General features: G+C 43.1%; 1 protein-coding gene across 6 annotated transcripts in view; it reads left to right on the plus strand.

Moving 5' to 3' along the window:
* ATE1 (arginyltransferase 1) overlaps positions 1-19,852 on the plus strand; it is a 162,361-nt gene that overhangs the window by 27,216 nt on the left and 115,293 nt on the right. For 4 of the 6 annotated variants that reach the window (XM_056529734.1, XM_056529736.1, XM_056529737.1 and 1 more), the window contains exons 6-7: positions 2,075-2,295; positions 12,718-12,846. In XM_056529734.1, coding sequence (XP_056385709.1) covers positions 2,075-2,295; positions 12,718-12,846 — 350 coding nt within the window. Of the gene's footprint in view, positions 1-2,074; positions 2,296-12,717; positions 12,847-16,072; positions 16,202-19,852 lie in introns of all 6 variants that reach the window. The other 2 variants (XM_056529732.1, XM_056529735.1) reach the window with 2 other exon arrangements.

The following is a 19,852-nucleotide window of genomic DNA, read 5'->3' on the forward strand; positions in this document are numbered from 1 at the left end:
AATGCGATCAGAAGTTATTAAGCAGGGGAGCGGGCGGCATGGTCCCCGCTATGCGCTACTAATAGAAATACTTTTCATTCATAGCTCTGCAGGGGTATATGTATATAGAAGCGCTGGGGGATGCAGACATATAGTGTTATCTGCCCCCCCCCCAACAACGCTTCTATATACATCTGCTGCGCTATGAATGAAAAGTATTTCTATCAGCAGCATCTGGCCGGCCGATGCTTTTCATTCATAGCGCAGCGGTGACATATGTATATAGATGGCTGCGCTGCGAGGGCACATTATACATGCAAGCGAAACGCCTTGCTTCTTGGTGAATAAATCATTTTTTACTGTTCCTGTCTGATCTGGTCCCGTCAGAACCATGCTGTTCCTGCTATCTGTTCTGAAGCCTGCACTACTTGTTAAACAGAGAGGAGGGGATTCAGAAGCAGCCTGCCGCGCCATAGGCTGTCTCATTCATGCACGCTCGCTAGAGGGTCCGCAGCATAGATGAAAGGGTGGAAGTGATCCCCTGCAACACTTTAGTGCTTTTATTCATAATGGAGTGAAAAGTTAAAAACGTATACGTTTTTTTTCTTAAAAACGGAGTACCCCTTTAAGTAGTAGTAATGTGGACTTTTTGTTTCAAATAGACTTTATAAAAACCCTCATGAATAAAGATACTAAGAGATTTTTAACCACATGGACGGTTTATATTAATCTCCCCCCTCTGTCAACTGGCAATTGGCACTTCATAATTGCTTCCAGTGCGCTGACTGGTACATGAAGGAGTAGCTTCTGGGCAGCTCCCATTATGTTTTTTTGTTAAAAAAAGACATCATTATTTCTCTCTGACATTCAGTTACTTAAAGGGTTACTCCGCTCCCCAGCATCCATAACATTGAGTTCTTGAACGCTGTGTGCGGGCTTCCATGTTCACGCCCGCCCCCTCGTGACTTCACGGCCTACCGCCTCAATGAAAGTCTATGGGAAGGGGGCGCAACGGCCGTCACGCCCCTTACCATAGTCTTGCGTTGAGGGGCATGAACACGGAAGCCCGCACACAGCATTCAGGAACTCAATGTTCCGGATGCTGGAGAGCGGAGTAACCCTTTAAGGATACGAGATCAGGAAAACAAGTGGGGATAAGTGTGTGGCAGTGCACGTTACTCCCTGGCCCTCGGCTATCTTTGTCTCTCTTCCCAAGTTTGTTTGTGGAGTGAAAAGGTCAGATATGCTGGACGGCCAGGGAGTGCGCTACCATTCACTTGACCAGCTAATGACTCGCCATTGCAGCCGGTCTCAGGATTGAGACCTTGTGCAACCTAAACTTTTGACATATCTGGGCAACATGTCAAAAGTTGTTCTAATTGAAGGTAACACTTTATAAAGGCAATTCCCATCTTTACAATGGCCAACTGTATTACTTTTAAATGGTTTTACTAGGCTGACAGCTCAGATAATATATCCTTTATCATTTTGCATTAGTACAAAAACAAGAAACGCGAAGTGTACAAAAGACAAAATTATATTATTATTATTATGCAAACCTTATGCACTCAGACATCAGATAATATATCTTATATTCCATGTACCTATCCAGACTACCCCTTTACATTAACCCTAAGATTTCTTAGCCAATACTGTATGTAACATACGTCTGCCACCATATATAAAGCTTGTTGAGTGCAAAAATCAAATCTTGCACTAGAGGTCCTCTACGTCATAGCTACGTTTTATTCATATTACATTCAGCAAGTACTATGGTGTAGGGAGGTTAGGGGGTTACGCGGTAGCATTCTTCTCTTAAAACCTCCACCTTTTAGTTCTTCTCGTTCTCATCTAGGAGCTTTGTGTTGCAGTGATAGCCAGGTACCAGTAGGGGGCCATATTGCATTGCACTGTTAACGGCTACAATGGAATACATCCATTTTTCCCTACTTAAATTGTAGATACATACAGTAGATTATTATTTTTTTTATAGAATCTAGCTACCTTTTATGTCAAGTAATCAGCATTTTATGTGACGAATTGCCATAAGTGAAGTTTATGTTTTGTGGAATTTTTATTTTATTTTAATAATCAGGTAAAGGTGCTGATGCAACAAGACCACCTTGTCGGAAAGCCAAAGACATCCGTAAGGAACGCCGCCTGCAGAAAGTACTGCTTCAAAAGGGCGATCAGATGCCATTGTCAGAGCAACCAGCTGTCCCCCCGACTGTATCGAAGCCCAAATCAAGTAGTGTCAAATCTATAGAGGATTTCATCTATGAGTCAGACGCTGAAAATGCAGCTCATAGACTTGAGGTAAAAAATTGCTTTTCTTTGTGTTTTGTTATGTTTTTTTTTTTTTTTTTTTTGGTACGCTAAGAATGCTTGCAAGCTGTGCATGCTCAAGGCATCAAGTCTCCAAGGTACAGAGAAATGGAGAACCTGTCTACAGCACAGTGCGCTTCCGTTATTGTTACTTAAACAGAACCTATCACTCCTATTATGCTCCAGCATTAAAGGGTACTCCGCTGCTCAGCGTTTGGAACAAACTGTTCCAAAAGCCGGAGCCGGCTCCGGGAGCTCGTGACGTCATAGCCTTGCCCCCTCATTGCAAAGCTATGGGAGGGGCGAGACGGCTGTTTGTTCCAAACGCTGAGCAGCAGAGTACCCCTGTAAACTCCAGGACTACTTATCACAATGATCTAGTATTCCCTCTGAACATCTGTGCTATTTCAAAGAAATCATTGTTCCAGGAGTATCTGTGACCTAGAAAAAATTCACTTTTTATAATCGGGGAAATCTGCGACAAACCAGAAGAAAAAAACGCAGCCAGGCATAATGTAGATTTCAAATGCTGCAACATATCCTTATAGCAAGCGCAGTCCTCAAGACCCCCAACATTCAAGCGCAGTCCTTAAGCACCCCCAACAGGTCATGTTTTCTGGATTTCCTTAGTCTTTCACAGGTGATATAACTATGGTCAGTGAATCGGGCATCACCACAATTTTATTACTTGTGAAAGACTAAGGAAATCCTGAAAACATGACCTGTTGGGGGTCTTGAGGACCACGCTTGAGGAACACTGCCCTATAGCCTTGTAAATTTCTTCAGCAGCACATAAATGGGTGAAATGCTATTCCCACGTAAGAAGTATATACTGGCGCTAGGTTACTTGTGCAACCTAACAGAGGTGGAAAACCCCCTATTCTGGGTTATGCTGCTTTTGGCTAGTGGTTCCCCTATATACCACAGCACACATGTTCAGCTCCCGCACTACACCTGCATAGCGGTGAGTGGAGCTGCTTCACACCAGCTGCCATCTAATGATGTCACAGCACTCACTAATCTGTGGGCATTAGAGTGAATCAAGGGATTAGGGAATACCCATAAGGCGCCAAAGTAGGTAATTTTATCTTTTTTGAATTTTTATCTATAACTCTGGAATGGCACCACTGAGCCAAAAAAAGGTAATTTGCATTGAAATCGGCGTCACCCGAACTATCACCTTGAGTAAGAAGGTTAGTGCGGGTGATGCTGCTGATCTGCAAATACTGTATAAACTCAGACTAGACGGTATGAAGATGTGGCACATTATCAAATAGAATGAGCCAGAGAGATAATTCTGGTGCATATTCAGACAGTTTAGTCTAAGTTTAGACCATCTATTAGTTGGCTTGCTTTATTTCACAATTGTGGCGCACAGACACGTTTGCACCTTTCATACTAAGCCGTGCACCTAGTTGAGTGAGGTGCAAAAGTGTCTAAAACACGTAATAAATGCCATTCAAGTCTTGCCAGAATTCTGTACATTTGCAACAGTAAATCTGCCCTTCATGTGTTTTATACATGGTAATTTTTTATGTCTGGGAGTTCTATATTAACTAAACGGCATATTAAGGTTGCTCAGTTTCTATGTGCATAGTGTTAGCCACTAGGTGGCAGTATAATACCACTCTTTTTGGTAATTTTTTTTTTAATAAAAGAATATTACAATTTGTTCCTACAGGTTTGTCAGATATTCTTCATGATATAGTATTACATTTTGTTCTTAATTTACATATTTCTAAATTTCAGTTAACTTAGACTGCTACTGCTTTTATTGTTTTGATTAAAAGGAGCTTGTCATCACTTTTATGCTGCCTGAACAACAAATAATCGGGACAGTGCCCAGTGATTTCTCCTTGCTTCACCAGCCCTTTTTCATAGATCTCTGCATCTTTGAGTAAAGGAAGAGATCTATCAATCAAGACTGTTGGGGCCGGCACAAGTCACTGGGAACCATGATTCGTGGTTCAAGCAACATGAAACTGATGAGTCTGATCTGCAATAACTAAGCCCTTGGACAAGGGGGCACTGTTTCTGGAAGAACACAGCTACAGTGGATATTAAAAGGCTACACACCCCTGTTAAAATGCCAGGTTTTTGTGATGTTAAAGAATGATTCAGAGATAAATCATGTCAGAACTTTTTCAACCTTTCATGTGACCTATAACGTGAACAATTCAATTGCAAAACAACCTGAAATCTTTGAGGGGAACGAAATAAAGGCACTCTATATAAAGGGGGGAAAAACACACTCTAACTGGGGACGTAGCTGTGTTCATAATAACCAGTCACATTCAAACTCATGTTAAAGAAGTCATTATACACCTGCCATCATTTAAAGGGACCGGTAATAATCATAAATATAGTTCAGCGGTTCTAGTAGGATTTTCCTGACATTTGCCTAGTTGCATCTCAAAGCACATGCCATGATCTGCAGAGAGCTTCTAAAGCATTAGAGGGATCTCATTGTTGAAAGATATCAGTCAGGAGAATGGTACAAAAGAATTTCAAAAGCATTAGATATACCATGGAACACAGTGAAAACAGTCATCATCAAGTGGAGAAAATCTGGCACAACATAGAGATTACCTAGAACTGGATGTCCATCCAAAATTGGGGAAAGATAAGAAGAAAACTGGCCAGAGAGGCTTCCAAGAGGCCTACTGCAACATTAAAGGAGCTGCAGGAATTCCTGGCAAGTACTGGCTGTGTTCTACATGTGACTACAATCTCCCATATGAATATGGTAGGGTGGCAAGACGGAAGCCTTTTCTTACAAAGAAAACAGCCAAGCCCCGCTGAAGTTTACAAAAACAAACATAGTCCCCAAAAGCACATTGGAAAATATGTTTAGGTTGGATAGAACCAAGGTTGAACATTTTGGCTATAGTTCCAAATGGTAGGTTTGGCTCTAAAACAACACTGCAAATCACCCAAAGTACACTATACCCACAGTGAAGCATGGTGGTGGCTCATGCTTTGGGCTTTTTTTTAAATTAAGCTGAAGGACAAGAGATGTCCTTGCAATATGACAGTTTTCAAGTAATTTTGAAAAAAAGAGGGGGCAAATATTGCCACGTCAAGATTTGCCATGCTAATAGACATGCTAATATTAGCTTAACCCCTTAAGGACGGAGCCCATTTTCACCTCTAGGACGAAGCCCTTTTTTGCAAATCTGACCACTGTCACTTTAAACATTAATAACTCTGGAATGCTTTTAGTTATCAATCTGATTCTGAGATTGTTTTTTCGTGACATATTCTACTTTAACTTAGTGGTAACATTTTGTGGTAACTTGCATCCTTTCTTGGTGAAAAATTCCAAAATTTGATGAAAAAATTAAAAATTTTGCATTTTTCTAACTTTGAAGCTCTCTGCTTGTAAGGAAAATGGATATTCCAAATAATTTTTTTGGGGATTCACATATGCAATATGTCTACTTTATGTTTGCATCATAAAATTGACAAGTTTTTACTTTGGGAAGACACCAGAGGGCTTCAAAGTTCAACAGCAATTTTCCAATTTTTCACAAAATTTTCAAACTCGCAATTTTTCAGGGACCAGTTCAGGTTTGAAGTGGATTTGAAGGGTCTTCATATTAGAAATACCCCATAAAAGACCCCATTATAAAAACTGCACCCCCCAAAGTATTCAAAATGACATTCAGTCAGCGTTTTAACCCTTTAGGTGTTTCACAGGAAAAGCAGCAAAGTGAAGGAGAAAATTCAAAATCTTAATTTTTTACACTCGCATGTTCTTGTAGACCCAATTTTTGAATTTTTACAAGGGGTAAAAGGAGAAAATGTATACTTATATTTGTAGCCCAATTTCTCTCGAGTAAGCACATACCTCATATGTCTATGTAAAGTGTTCGGCGGGCGCAGTAGAGGGCTCAGAAGCGAAGGAGCGACAAGGGGATTTTAGAGAGTACGTTTTTCTGAAATGGTTTTTGGGGGGCATGTCACCTTCAGGAAGCCCCTATTGTGCCAGAACAGCAAAAAAAAAACACATGGCATACCATTTTGGAAACTAGACCCCTTGAGGAATGTAACAAGGGATAAAGTGAGCCTTAATACCCCACAGGTGTTTCACGACTTTTGCATATGTAAAAAAAAAAAAAAAAAAATTTCACTAAAATGTGGGTTTCCCCCCAAATTTCTAATTTTTACAAGGGTTAATAGCAGAAAAGACCCCCCAAAATTTGTAACCCCATCTCTTCTGAGTATGGAGGTACCCCATAAGTGGACCTGAAGTGCACTACGGGCGAACTACAATGCTCAGAAGGGAAGGCGTCATATTTGGCTTTTTGAGAGCAAATTTTGCTCGGGGGGCATGTCGCATTTAGGAAGCCCCTATGGTGTCAGAACAGCAAAATAACCCCCACATGGCATACCATTTTGGAAACTAGACCCCTCACAGAATGTAATGAGGGGTACAGTGAGCATTTACCCCCCACTGGTGTCTGACAGATCTTTGGAACAGTGGGCTGTGCAAAATTTTTCATTTTCACGGACCACTGTTCCAAAGATCCGTCAGACACCTGTGGGGTGTAAATTCTCACTGCACCCCTTATTACATTCCGTGAGGGGTGTAGTTTTCAAAATGGGGTCACATGTTGTTTTTTTTTTTTTTTTGCGTTTGTCAGAACCGCTGTAACAATCAGCCACCTCTGTGCAAATCACCTCAAATGTACATGGCGCACTCTCCCTTCTGGGCCTTGTTGTGCGCTCCCAGAGCACTTTGCGCCCACATATGGGGTATCTCCGTACTCGGGAGAAATTGTGTTACAAATTTTGGGGGGCGTTTTTCCCTTTTACCTCTTGTGAAAATGAAAAGTATAGGGCAACACCAGCATGTTAGTGTAAAAATTTTTATTTTTCTACACTAACATGCTGGTGTAGACCCCAACTGTTCCTTTTCATAAGGGGTAAAAGGAGAAAAAGCCCCCCAAAATTTGTTAGGCAATTTCCCCCGAGTACGGAGATACCCCATATGTGGCCCTATTCTGTTGCCTTGAAATACGACAGGGCTCCAAAGTGAGAGCGCCATGTGCATTTGAGGCCTGAATTAGGGACTTGCATAGGGGTGGACATAGGGGTATTCTAAGCCAGTGATTCCCAAACAGGGTGCCTCCAGCTGTTGCTAAACTCCCAGCATGCTTGGACAGTCAATTGCTGTCCAGAAATGCTGGGAGTTTTTGTTTTGCAACAGCTGGAGGCTCCATCTTAGAAACACTGCCGTACAATACGTTTTTCATTTTTACTGGAGAAGGGGGGTGGGGGGGACAGTGTACGTGTGTATATGTAGTGTTTTACTCTTTATTTTATGTTAGTGTAGTGTAGTGTTTTTAGGTTACATTCACACTGGCGGCAGATTACACTGAGTCTCCCGCTAGGAGTTTGAGCTGCGGCGGTAAATTTGCCGCATCTCAAATTTGCAGCGGGGAACTCGCTGTAATCTGCCGCCAGTGTGAATGTAGCCTGTACATTCACACGGGAGGGGGGTCAAAACTACAACTCCCAGCATGCACTGACAGACCATGCATGCTGGGAGTTGTAGTATTGCAACAGCTGGAGGCACACTGGCTGGAAAACCTTGAGTTAAGTTCTATGACCTAACTCAGTATTTTCCAACCAGTGTGCCTCCAGCTGTTGCAAAACTGCAACTCCCAACATGTACTGATTGCGGAAGGGCATGCTGGGAGATGTAGTTATGCAATGGCTGGAGGCAAGCAAGTACAACTCCCAGCATGCCAAGACAGCCTTATGCTGTTCCTGAATGCTGGGAGTTGTAGTTTTGCAAGATTTAGAGGGGTTCAAGTTGTAAATCACTGTCCAGTGGTCTCAAAACTGTGGCCCTCCAGATGTTGCAAAACTACAACTCTCAGCATGCCCAGCCAGCAAACTGCTGTCTGGGCATGCTGAGAGTTGTAGTTTTGCAACATCTGGAGGGCTACAGTTTGAGACCACTTAGTGATCTACAACCTGAACCCCTCTAAATATTGCAAAACTACAAGTCCCAGCATGCCCACACAGCAATCAGCTGTCTGGGCATGCTGGGAGTTGTAGTTTTGCAACATCTGGAGGGCCACGGTTTAGAGACCACTGTAAACTGTGGCCCTCCGGATGTTGCTAGGCAACAACTCACCTAGCAGGACCCGGAAGCCGCCGCCGCCGCACGTGGGGGATCCCCGCATGGAGAATCGCGATCCGGGATCCAGGTAGGGACCTTCGGCGCCGACCCTCCCTGGACGGTTCCCCCGTTTTGCCCGGACACCGATAGGTGGGCAAAGCGGGGGAACCGAACTTTAACCCCCCCTCCCCCGGTCTGCTATCGGTCGGTCGCTCGGCCGACCAATAGCAGGGATAGGAGGGGTGGCAACCCTGCCACCAAACTCCTATCCCTTTAGGGGGATCTAGGGTGTCTCGGACACCTACGATCCCCCTTATTTTCCGGGTCACCGGGTCACCAGTGACCCGTATGACCCGAAATCGCGCAGATCGCAGGTCTGAATTGACCTGCGATTTGCGCGCATCGCGGTCATGGGGGGGTCTCAGGACCCCCCTCGGCGATGTGCCGGGATGCCTGCTGTTAGATAACAGCAGTCATCCCGGCCCGATCACCGCTACCGGTGACGCGGCGCTCCCGGAACCCCGCGACGTACATGTACGTCGCCGCGCGCCAAGTGACACTTCGCGGCGCCGTACATGTACGTCGCTCGTCGTGAAGGGGTTAAAGGGGTATTCCAGGAAAAAACTTTTTTTTCATATATATCAACTGGCTCCAGAAAGTTAAACAGATTTGTAAATTACTTCTATTAAAAAATCTTAATCCTTTCAGTACTTATGAGCTTCTGAAGTTAAGGTTGTTCTTTTCTGTCTAAATCCTCTCCGATGACACCGGTCTCGGGAAACGCCCAGTTTAGAAGAGGTTTGCTATGGGGATTTGCTTCTAAACTGGGCGTTTCCCGAGACACGTGTCATCTGAGAGGATTTAGACAGAAAAGAACAACCTTAACTTCAGAAGCTCATAACTGAAAGGATTAAGATTTTTTAATAGAAGTAATTTACAGATCTAAAACCACTGGAGGGAGAGAGAGCACACCGTGCAGCTGAACATGCAGATATACGATACCGCTGGTATACACTGGCAGCCTCCGGACCCGATAAGTTACAAAGCAGCACCTGCGGGGTGCACACACTAGATGAAGTATCAAATAATACAGTGGAAAAGAGGTAGCGTCTATGCCGTGGTGATCCCGGACCTTGGGCCTGCAGCGGTTTACCCGCGGTGAGTGCACGCTACCTCTTTTCCACTGTATAATTTACAGATCTGTTTAACTTTCTGGAGCCAGTTGATATATATATAAAAAAAAGTTTTTTTCCTGGAATACCCCTTTAACTCCTTAAGGACAATGGAAGTAAATGTACATCCTGATGCATGATAGCAGATAGGGAAGAAAGATTCTCCCAAAAATGGTGTCTTCTGTGGCGCTCTCCTCCGGAAGGTCTGTGTTTTGATTTAGGCAAATAACCGAACAAATACGAACTTTAAAAAATATTTATTCAAAGCATGCAAGTAAAACAACGCGTTTCGAAACGCGTCGTTGTACTTGCATGCTTTGAGTAAATATTTTTTAAAGTCCGTATTTGGTCAGTTATTTGCCCAAATCAAGACACAGACCTTCCGGAGGAGAGCGCCACAGAAGACACCATTTTTGGGAGAATCTTTCTCCCCTCTCCGCTATTTCTCAAGACCGTCCTCTGCCAGCTGAGAGTGGGATCGGTGCCGGCTGCACTCCTCCTTTGCACCATAGACAGTGGTATCAAGTCTTCAATGGTGTTGTTCTCAAAGTACAACACTAATAGGTGAGCAAATCTTTATCTACATTGTACATACTATCTCCTAAAAGGATAATTGTGCTTAGATGCTCATTGGTCCATTTCTGTCTTTTCTTTTTCATAACTACAGTGGTACTTTAACGCATTAAGATTAGAGATGAGCGAACTTACAGGAAATTCGATTCGTCACGAACTTCTCGGCTCGGCAGTTGATGACTTATCCTGCCTAAATGAGTTCAGCTTTCAGGTGCTCCGGTGGGCTGGAAAAGGTGGACACAGTCCTAGGAAAGAGTCTCCTAGGACTGTATCCACCTTTTCAAGCCCAAGGGAGCACCTGAAAGCTGAACTAATATAGCAGGATAAGTCATCAACTGCCGAGCCGAGAAGTTTGTGACGAATCGAATTTACTGTAAGTTCGCTCATCTCTAATTAAGATGTATATTTACATCCTGTACATGATGTGAGCAGCGGTCCAGTGCTCGTGTCATGCATGGCAGGTCTCGGCTGCTAATGTTTGGATAGGGGATAAGATATCTAATTGGGGGAGTATCCCTTTAAGGATGTGCAGACTTATGCAACCAGGTTATATGGATTTTTTTTTCTTTCCCCCCCCAAAAATCTGTTTTTTTTTTGCAATTGAATTGTTCACGTTTATAAGTCACATGAAAAGGGGAAAAGGTTCTGACATGATGATTCTTTGTGTTCATAAGAACCTGGTATTTTAATTCTACAGGGGTGTTTAGACTTTTATTTCTACTGTGTATTCTTTATTTTTATTTTATTTATTCCAACTCCTGCATGATTTCTTCTTTGCCTTCAGTTAACTGACAATTGTATCTTGAATTTAACATCTAAGACAGACTGCTGCCAAAGACAAAGTACCTGGAAACAGAACTGGAGATTTTTTACGCAATTTTTGTCCATAGAAACCAGACTGTCAGGTCTTATCAAAGCTGTATTAGCACTGAACTGCCATCAGAAAATGGGAAGAGGTGATTGGTGAACGTCACCTATATACCCTATTTTTGATATTTTATTAAATAGGATTTTCTAAATATAAAATTGTCAAACCTCTGTTGCAAAATAAGTCTAATTGTGCCTTGAGTTGTTGTTTTGCCACAGGTCAGGGAACACCAATATAGACATTGTTGGAATTTTGCTTTCTTGTATAACCAATGTCAGCTCAGTTGCTTTGTGATCCCTACAAGTTACTAGAACTACGCTACAGTGGTAAAGCATTGTGCTTCTATGTCTAAGCCTCGTCCATTGACTATAAGGGCCCATGAACACTACGAAAATTCAATGCGGAATTTCCTCACTGAATTTGGTCACCGAAATCTGGGTTAAAGGAGTATTTGTGGATTTTTTTTATTTGACTATGTAATTCATAATATAGTGTCTGTACCTGTGTGTGATGGTTTTCTCACACATTTATGTGATTTTCACCCCATTATTTATTTTTAACAGCATACAATATTACTGTTGTCTCAGATTTTTCCCAGGTTGCAATACGGCCGAGACCTGACTCACTAGCCAGATGATGACAGGCAGCCTGTCTGCTTCAATGGGTGGAGGGATCGCTTGGTGGGAGAGAGATCAATCTGCAACTAATGCAAGAGCTGTAGGCACCCTGGTTGAAAATCACAGGTCTTTTGAATGGATGCAGCTCTTTTATGTTTCAATGGGTGGGGTGGCTGATGTGTGGGAGGGAGGAAAATGGAATTATGGGATTTGTAGGCAAAGAAGAAAACTCATACAGGAAATACCAGTTCACAAAAAGCTAGCCACAGTGTTATGGTAATCTCACAACATAGCCATTTATCCCCAAGGCAAGCACAGATCCTTCGTAAGCATGTCCATTACTGTCTGGCAGGTATGTACTAAAATCACCTTATGGTGGATAACCCCTTAAATATTGAACTTGTCATGGAAATTAACCCATCTCATTCAAAGTGATGATTGGGCTTTTCCGGGCAGATTCTGCCAAAAGAGTGAACCGGATCCACTTAGGAAGTGGAGCGTATAGCAGTCAGAAATAATGGTGAGCAGAATATCAGTAGTGTTCATGGGCCCTAAGTGTCCAACCATGCAGCCTCTTCAGTAAGCAGAGCTGAAAGGAGACAGACTGGCACAGCACTTCCTACTGCCATTGCCTCTTCATTCTAGAAGCTGCAGGAGTCACAATGGTCAAACCTCTGCTGATCAGACATATGGGACGTTCTTGCACTATACCACCTTTTTGTCTATGACAGTGTTTCCCAGCCAGGGTGCCTCCCAGCTGTTGCAAAACTACAACTCCTAGCATGCCCGGACAGCCAAAGGCTGTCCGAGCATGCTGAGAGTTGTAGTTTTGCAACAGCTGGAGGCACCCTGGTTGGGAAACACTGGTCTATGAGGAGTTATTTTTCTTTCTTTACAATGCTTTTTAACATGCTCTATTTTTCCCTGCATCATGTTTACACCAAGCTGAAAGTGCCATGTGTCCTTTTACCCTCCCCGGGGTGACCTGTGTCACCAAGGATCTGTGGGTGCCGTAACCGCTGTGTGTGTTCACTCTTTTTTTTTTTTAAGGTAAAACTTGTGAGGTCTTGTCCTCCCAGCTCCCAGTTCAAAGCAACATTTCAAGAGTCTTACCAAGTATATAAGCGTTATCAGATGACCATTCACCAGGACCCACCTGACAAGCCGACCGTAAGCCAGGTCAGAAGACAGGGGACACACTGAGGGGCACTGCACAAACAGGCCTATGGATAATAGCGTGTCCTAGCCGCTATAACAATATGGAACACCTTCAGTCCCCTCACCCTCCACTTGTGTAATGAGTTTAGACTTATCCAGCAGAGCCAGCACTCCATCACTTCACAAGACCTCGATGGCCTAGGACGGCACTGTATCTGCCCACACAGGTACATAATGTGACCTGCCTGAGATTGCAGACACGGAACCGCTTTTGGTTTCTGATCAAATGCTTTGGGCGTACCCAAGCCTGCTATTCCTGGAGCTTGTGGTCACTTGTGTGCCAGGGAAAATCATCAGTGTTCAGGTTAAAAAGCAAAGAAATCTAAACAGGATCTCAATGTTCTGCTTAAATGGGCATTGACCTTCTTCACTTCTTTTCACAGGGTGCCAACCCAGCGATATTCATCGCCGCGTACCTAGAGTAGGACAAACGCACTCAAGTCTGTTCTGCTTCCCGTTGTGGCCTCTTGTGTGAGGGATCGTGCACCCTCCACTTTTCTGGGAGTACATGAGATTTGATGGGCTTCTCATATTTTTGACATTTGCCTACTGTGCTGTGATAGTTCAGCTGCTCTGGTGTTCAGACGCTGCCTTGGCGTATTGTCCTGTGTGTGTGTGAGAACAAACTTTTTTTTTTTTTTTGGCTGGTGGTTTTTGTATTGGGCAATGTCTTTAGATGTTGAAGTTACATGAGACTTTATGTGTTTGTACTTTCTCATGCTTTCCTGTATTGCAACGCAAGAATTTATTGTAAAAACGGCTACTCTGACGTTCCAAGTTTTGTCCTTCGTACCATCTGGGAGGTAAATACTTGGAGAGAAGATCTATTGCTTTTTCTATATTTTAGTTGCAGCAGTGGTTCTCAACATGTGGGATCTCAGCACTCTAAATTCATGCAGCTCTTAAGAAATGCTGGGACTTGTAGTTTCACAGCAACTGGTCTTCCACCGGTGGCAAACCACTTTCCTATTTCTTAGTTTTCAAGCGGCAGCCAATTGTTAAGGGGTGTGTGATGAATGGCAAACCTTCCATAGGGGTTTTCTGGGTACAAAGATAGGTTTAAAACAGAAAATCCAAAAACACTTTCTTTTTTTCCCCATATATTCCCCTTCTTCATTACCTACCTATTACTCTCTGCCTCTGTTTTCTTGTCAGGAGGAGGAAGTTTTATGTACAGTGGTCCCTCAAGTTACAATATTACTTGGTTCTGGGACGACCATTGTATGTTGAAACCATAAATCTATGGAAACCTAGTAATTGGTTCTAAAGGCACCAAAATGTCATCCAAAAATAGGAAAATTTAAGATAAATAAGTAGATAACTAATATAGATAAAGCAAATCCTTACATTTAAAAGTAAGAAAGATCTGCCGGGAGCTGTAAATCACTGTCTGTCAGTGTTTTCCAAGCAGGGAGCCTCCAGCTGTTGCAAAACTACAAATCCCAGCATGCCCGGACAGCCAACGGCTGTCCGGGCATGCTGGGAGTTGTAGTTTTGCAACAGCTGGGGGCACCCTGCTTGGGAAACACTGGTCTATGTAGAGGACAGGAGCTTCTTCGGGGTCCTGTACAGTACACGCAATGTCCTAAAAAAGTAACATGGAGCCGCCCTCACCTGGTCTCCAAAGGAGCAGGTAAGGCTGGGTCCACACTACGTTTTGTCCCATACGGGAGCGCATACGGCAGGAGGGAGCTAAAACCTCGCGCTCCCGTATGTGACCGTATGCGCTCCCGTATGCCATTCATTTCAATGAGCCGACCGGAGTGAAACGTTCGGTCCGGTCGGCTCATTTTTGCGCCGTATGCGCTTTTACAACCGGACCTAAAACCGTGGTTGACCACGGTTTTAGGTCCGGTTGTAAAAGCGCATACGGCGCAAAAATGAGCCGACCGGACCGAACGTTTCACTCCGGTCGGCTCATTGAAGTGAATGGCATACGGGAGCGCATACGGTCACATACGGGAGCGCGAGGTTTTAGCTCCCTCCTGCCGTATGCGCTCCCGTATGGGACAAAACGTAGTGTGGACCCAGCCTAACACTGGTCCAAAGAGTAGTACAGAACATGTAATACCTCCCTGTACTATAGGGGGCGCTACCAGACACCAGTCAGTGCATGCACTTCAGTAATACAGGGGATTTACCAGTGAATGCCCATTCTGATTGGTCAGTTTATTGACACGTTTCACAGATCTGGACTGTCCATAACATTTGTATGTTGAGTCTGGTTTCAACTTACAATGGTCCAGAAAAGACCATTGTATGTTGAAACTATTGTATGTTGAGGCCATTGTAAGTTGAGGGATCACTGTAGTTAGCAAGTACAAGGACGTTCCAGTGATCCGAAGCCGGCGATCTGAACAGAAATGATCAGAATGCCGGGATGCCAGCCCTGAGATTGTTGAGTTCCCAGCTGCCAGACCCCTTACGATCGGACCTCTTATCCCCTGTCCTTTGAATAGGGGATAACATGTCTAGGGATCGGAGTACCTCTTTAATGTTTATTCCAATATTAATCACTCTAGTTAACCATCATTGTTAAATAAAAGATAACTGTACTCTACTTACTAAAGTTTCCCTACAGGGCATTGTAGGGCCTATGTTGTAGTTTAGAGTCCCTTTGGACCACCTGGACACTTACTAGGGTGGTGGCTGCTGGAAGATTAAAAAAATGTTTTTGCAACATACATGGACAAAACAGCAGGAAGGGTTGCAATCCTCTCTTCAACCCCTGACTTAATGTCTTTGCATTATAGTGGAAGTAATTTCCTCAGATTATTTGTAACCTTTTTCATCTCCGTAGAGTGACATACAGACCTCCAGAGGGGACACACACCTCAGTTAGGAAATATGTTACCTTTACCATGGCCTTGATTATTGTCATAAAGACTTCAGCCTAGTGTATAGCATTAAAGAGAGAGAGAGAGAGATGTTCTTTTCTTTTATGTGGTTTTTGCAACCAAACACATTGCTACAGGTAATTGATTCCTAGTAAAGGTGGAACATCAGATGGTGCAGATACTTGGAGCAGCCAACTTCAGTTGGGATTGTTATTCATGTATGTTTCATTCCCACTTTAGCAGGTGCCAGTTTTCCAGGTCCAAAGATTCCTTATAGAGGGACCTTTCCAGAAGCACTGCCAGTTGTTGTTTGTTCTGTAGCTAAGCCTAACTTTCCCTTGCCCCTGAAGGTCAAGCTAGTTCCGGTCTCCATGGAGGACCCTGAATTTGTTGCTACCTTCGAATCGTCAGCCGCTCTGTATGCCAAGTACCAGATGAGCGTGCACAAGGACCTTCCTTATGAATGCGGACCTGGAGAGGTATTGCCTGTCTGCTGTAACTGTGTGTTTGTGTCGTCTCTTTTATCTTTTATTTATTCCATCTCCCCTCCTTTTCTTTTCTATTCCTCCATGGTTCGTCATGGAACTATAGACACGATTTATGTCACACATTGTAGCAGTCATAGTTTGCATTAGTGTAGCATGGCTTGTGAGTCACATTTTTCCTGTAAGGTATATAAAACTCTTTGCTCCTGCTTTTCCTGTAGATTTTATGGTCCCTTTTTAAGTTGTGAAGATGTCCAGATCAGGTTTTACGCACTCTTTTTCATGACTCATATTTACTTGTTAAGAAAGAAAGAAGAAAAAAAAAGGCCCCCATAGTTCTTCCATAGGTGTAAGAATGACTCGACCCGATGACTAGCTGCGAACTGATGACTAGCTGCGAACTGATGACTAGCTGCGACCCGATGACTAGCTGCTGGGAATGTTTTAAAGAACAAGGCACAAAGTACTAAGATACACACAGATTCTTTCACAAGCTTGGCATTCCCTGCACCTAACCTATAGCATGGCTTTTATGTGCCATATCTACAAATACAGAACTGGCTATTGTGTGGTAAAACCTGTTTGTTTAAATTTTACAGACAATGGAAAATATTCTGTGGCTTTTTCTCGAGATGAGATACAGAATGCCATTTGTCGTAGGGACACAACCACCTTCTTTGTCATTTCAGGAGCTGCAGCCATTAGTAGAAGTTCTATAGATATGGTAGAATTTGTCATTTAAAAGGGACTGTAAAATATAAACTCACTATCAAGTAACAGATGTTTGGATTATTTATATTTAGTGGGTGAAGTTACTACAGCAGCTATGTAAACTGGCCTATTTCCAAACATTGACTGACTCTTCCCTCTTCCCTTTTCTATTCCTATCGGTATTATATAACATATGGTGCCCGATCACAATTTTTTGGATACATTCCTGTTCCTGTGATATTAGGGTTTGCAGTTTGTCTTACAATTCAGGGATTTAGTGTGATGGGCGTGTACTTAAATGTAATAATGGGAGAAAATGTCAGGTGATGGGCGGGATTATGCAGTCGGGAGGTGTGAATATTTAATATACGCCCCCCCCCCTGACTAATACCACATATCTCGAACGGTAATTCAATATGTTTTAGACCCTGCCCTGAAATAAAGTCAGAAAATGATTGAATGGGCAACTTTGACACTTTTCTATCTTTTTTTCTTTTGAGCAGTTTTTATCCAGAAAGGCCAATGTTTTTCCTGCAGGACCTTGTGTTTCAAGTTCGAAATTTGGAAGTTGGGAAATAAGATTGTCTCTTATACTCAACCACTTTTCATACTGGCATATTGGTTTCATAAAAGAGGTCCCTTGCTGGGAGTTCCCACTGAGCCAAAGTGGAGAGCTCCCAACAAGTGGCAGCAATAGCTAAAGTGAACTCCGTCCTGGTTTTGGCAAAAAATCTTGATCAAAATGCCATGTGTTAACCCAGCCTCATTATACATTGCCCCTGTTGTGGCTGCAGCAGAAAAGATGATCATTTGACCGCAACTTTTCCCTGCACTATTGGAGGTCTCAGGATCTGGCTCTCATGTTTGGCTAAGGGCTACATGGCAGCTTCTTACCACATGACTTAAAATGACAATGTTGCACAGCCACAGCTCCACTATGATAGTAAATATGGCCATGTTGCGAACTCCCGACTTACTACAACACAGTAGTCAGCAGAAATCTGGTGGTTTTCTGCACAAACTCATCCACTGTTAGTTGCAGTTTTAGGAGCACAACGTTGCATTAAATTATTGTACAGTGATAAAGGGGACATCTGTGGCAGTATAATCCCTTTTATGGCTGCCAGCATTTATTACTTTTTTACACAGCAAGTGAACATTTTCTATTAGTAAGTTGCTGACTGTCCATGTTATTCCAATTCATGCTGTTTACGACTCCTTAAAAATGCAGACAGATAATATTTTTGCAGCAATAAGACAAAGGTTGGCTTGTATCTAGGGAATATGCAGTTGGAAATGGTTACGGTTATTTAATTATATTCTGCTGTAAAACATAGACCCATTCCAAGAAATCTAAAGTTAAAATAAGTGATATTTTTATATACCCTAATAAGTAAACCCGTACTTACCGCTACTAAAATGTAGCCCTTGTCCCCAGCACAGAACTTAGCAGTCTTACCCTTGTGTGATCAGTGTACAGATAGTCTCTGTACGTCTGTGGTCGTGGTCCATACTAGAAAACTCCCCAAAAGTGCTTGCGGTTGGCACTTAAAACAGCAAGTGAATTTGTTGGCATATGAGAGTGTAAAAAATGTTCTGTTTGGTGCTTACAAATACTTCACGTTCTTGCTCATTTTTCCCAGCCACACCTCAGGTGCCCGGGAGCGTTGCGAGCCTTTCACATTGACGCTCCTGCACCCAGTTTGAAGACATGGAGCTTAAATGGCTGGAGAATGTGATTTATCTTTCAGTTCATACTCTTGAACACTCTGTTAATACCACCATATCCTCTTATTGGCTTGAGTTTAGTTTGGTGATTTAAGATGGGATTTTTTTTTATTTGTGTATCTTTATAATTCGAATGCCAGCTGCTGGTCTCTTGTGCCTACTAAAAGTTTTCTTTGGAAGGCAATATGTGAGATTTTGGCAGCTGTAACATATAACAGTGTGTCTGCAAAGAGCAGGAATATTTATTTGTGGTAACCAATCACCACGATCTTTCTTTTCTCCAATATCCTTTGTAAAATGTAAGCAGCAACCGGACTTGTTGCTAAAGGCAACTGCACCGTTTTTATCTTGATCACCTCCAGCCAACGTTAAAGGGTTGTCTTGTCGGCTTCTTAAAGGGTGGCTAAAGTCTTAAAAATCTATTGCAATATTATACCGGCGTGTTAGTTTTGTTCATTTTGGGGGTCTGGGTGCTGATAAGGAACAGACTGTGGCTCTTTGGGTAAGCAATCTGCCCATATGTGTCGATCTGAGAGTTGTACAGGTTCACGAAACGTATGGACTTTCTGTCAATTCGTACACCACTTCGAACAGTGCTGAAAAGGCATAAAAGGGCACAGCACTCAGCTAAGTACTGCTGCATGTTTGCTCTAGATGGTGGGGGTCTCAGCACCGACCCCACCAAACAAAGCTTCTGACATCTCACGATATTTTAAAACTTGAAGTAACCTATAGGGTCGGTTCATACTACAGAAATAATCCACACTTTGCAAAATGACATGCAAAGTGTGCTTTGTGCTTCTCTCACATGGAATTTAATCGTGGCAGTAAGTGTCAGAATCTTAAATCCCATTGACCAATGGGCTTTTCCACATTGGCTTTTGATGAAATAATAAACATGTTAATTTTTTTGGTGGAATTCGGGTACGTGTAAACTGGGAGCCTCTGCAAGCAGAATCCACTTAGACATTTCGGACCATCGTTTGTTGAAACCATCGCATGTTGAGGGATCCGTGCAATGTAAAGTATAGGACAGTGGTCTACAACCTGCGAACCTCCAGATGTTGCAAAACTACAACACCCAGCATGCCCGGACAGCCGTTGGCTGTCCGGGCATGCTGGGTGTTGTAGTTTTGCAACATCTGGAGGTCCGCAGGTTGTAGACCACTGTTAGAGGAAGTTGTACTCACCTGTCCCCGCCGCTCC

The sequence above is a fragment of the Hyla sarda genome, chromosome 7 (genome assembly GCF_029499605.1).
Source record: "Hyla sarda isolate aHylSar1 chromosome 7, aHylSar1.hap1, whole genome shotgun sequence".
Taxonomy (NCBI): domain Eukaryota; kingdom Metazoa; phylum Chordata; class Amphibia; order Anura; family Hylidae; genus Hyla; species Hyla sarda.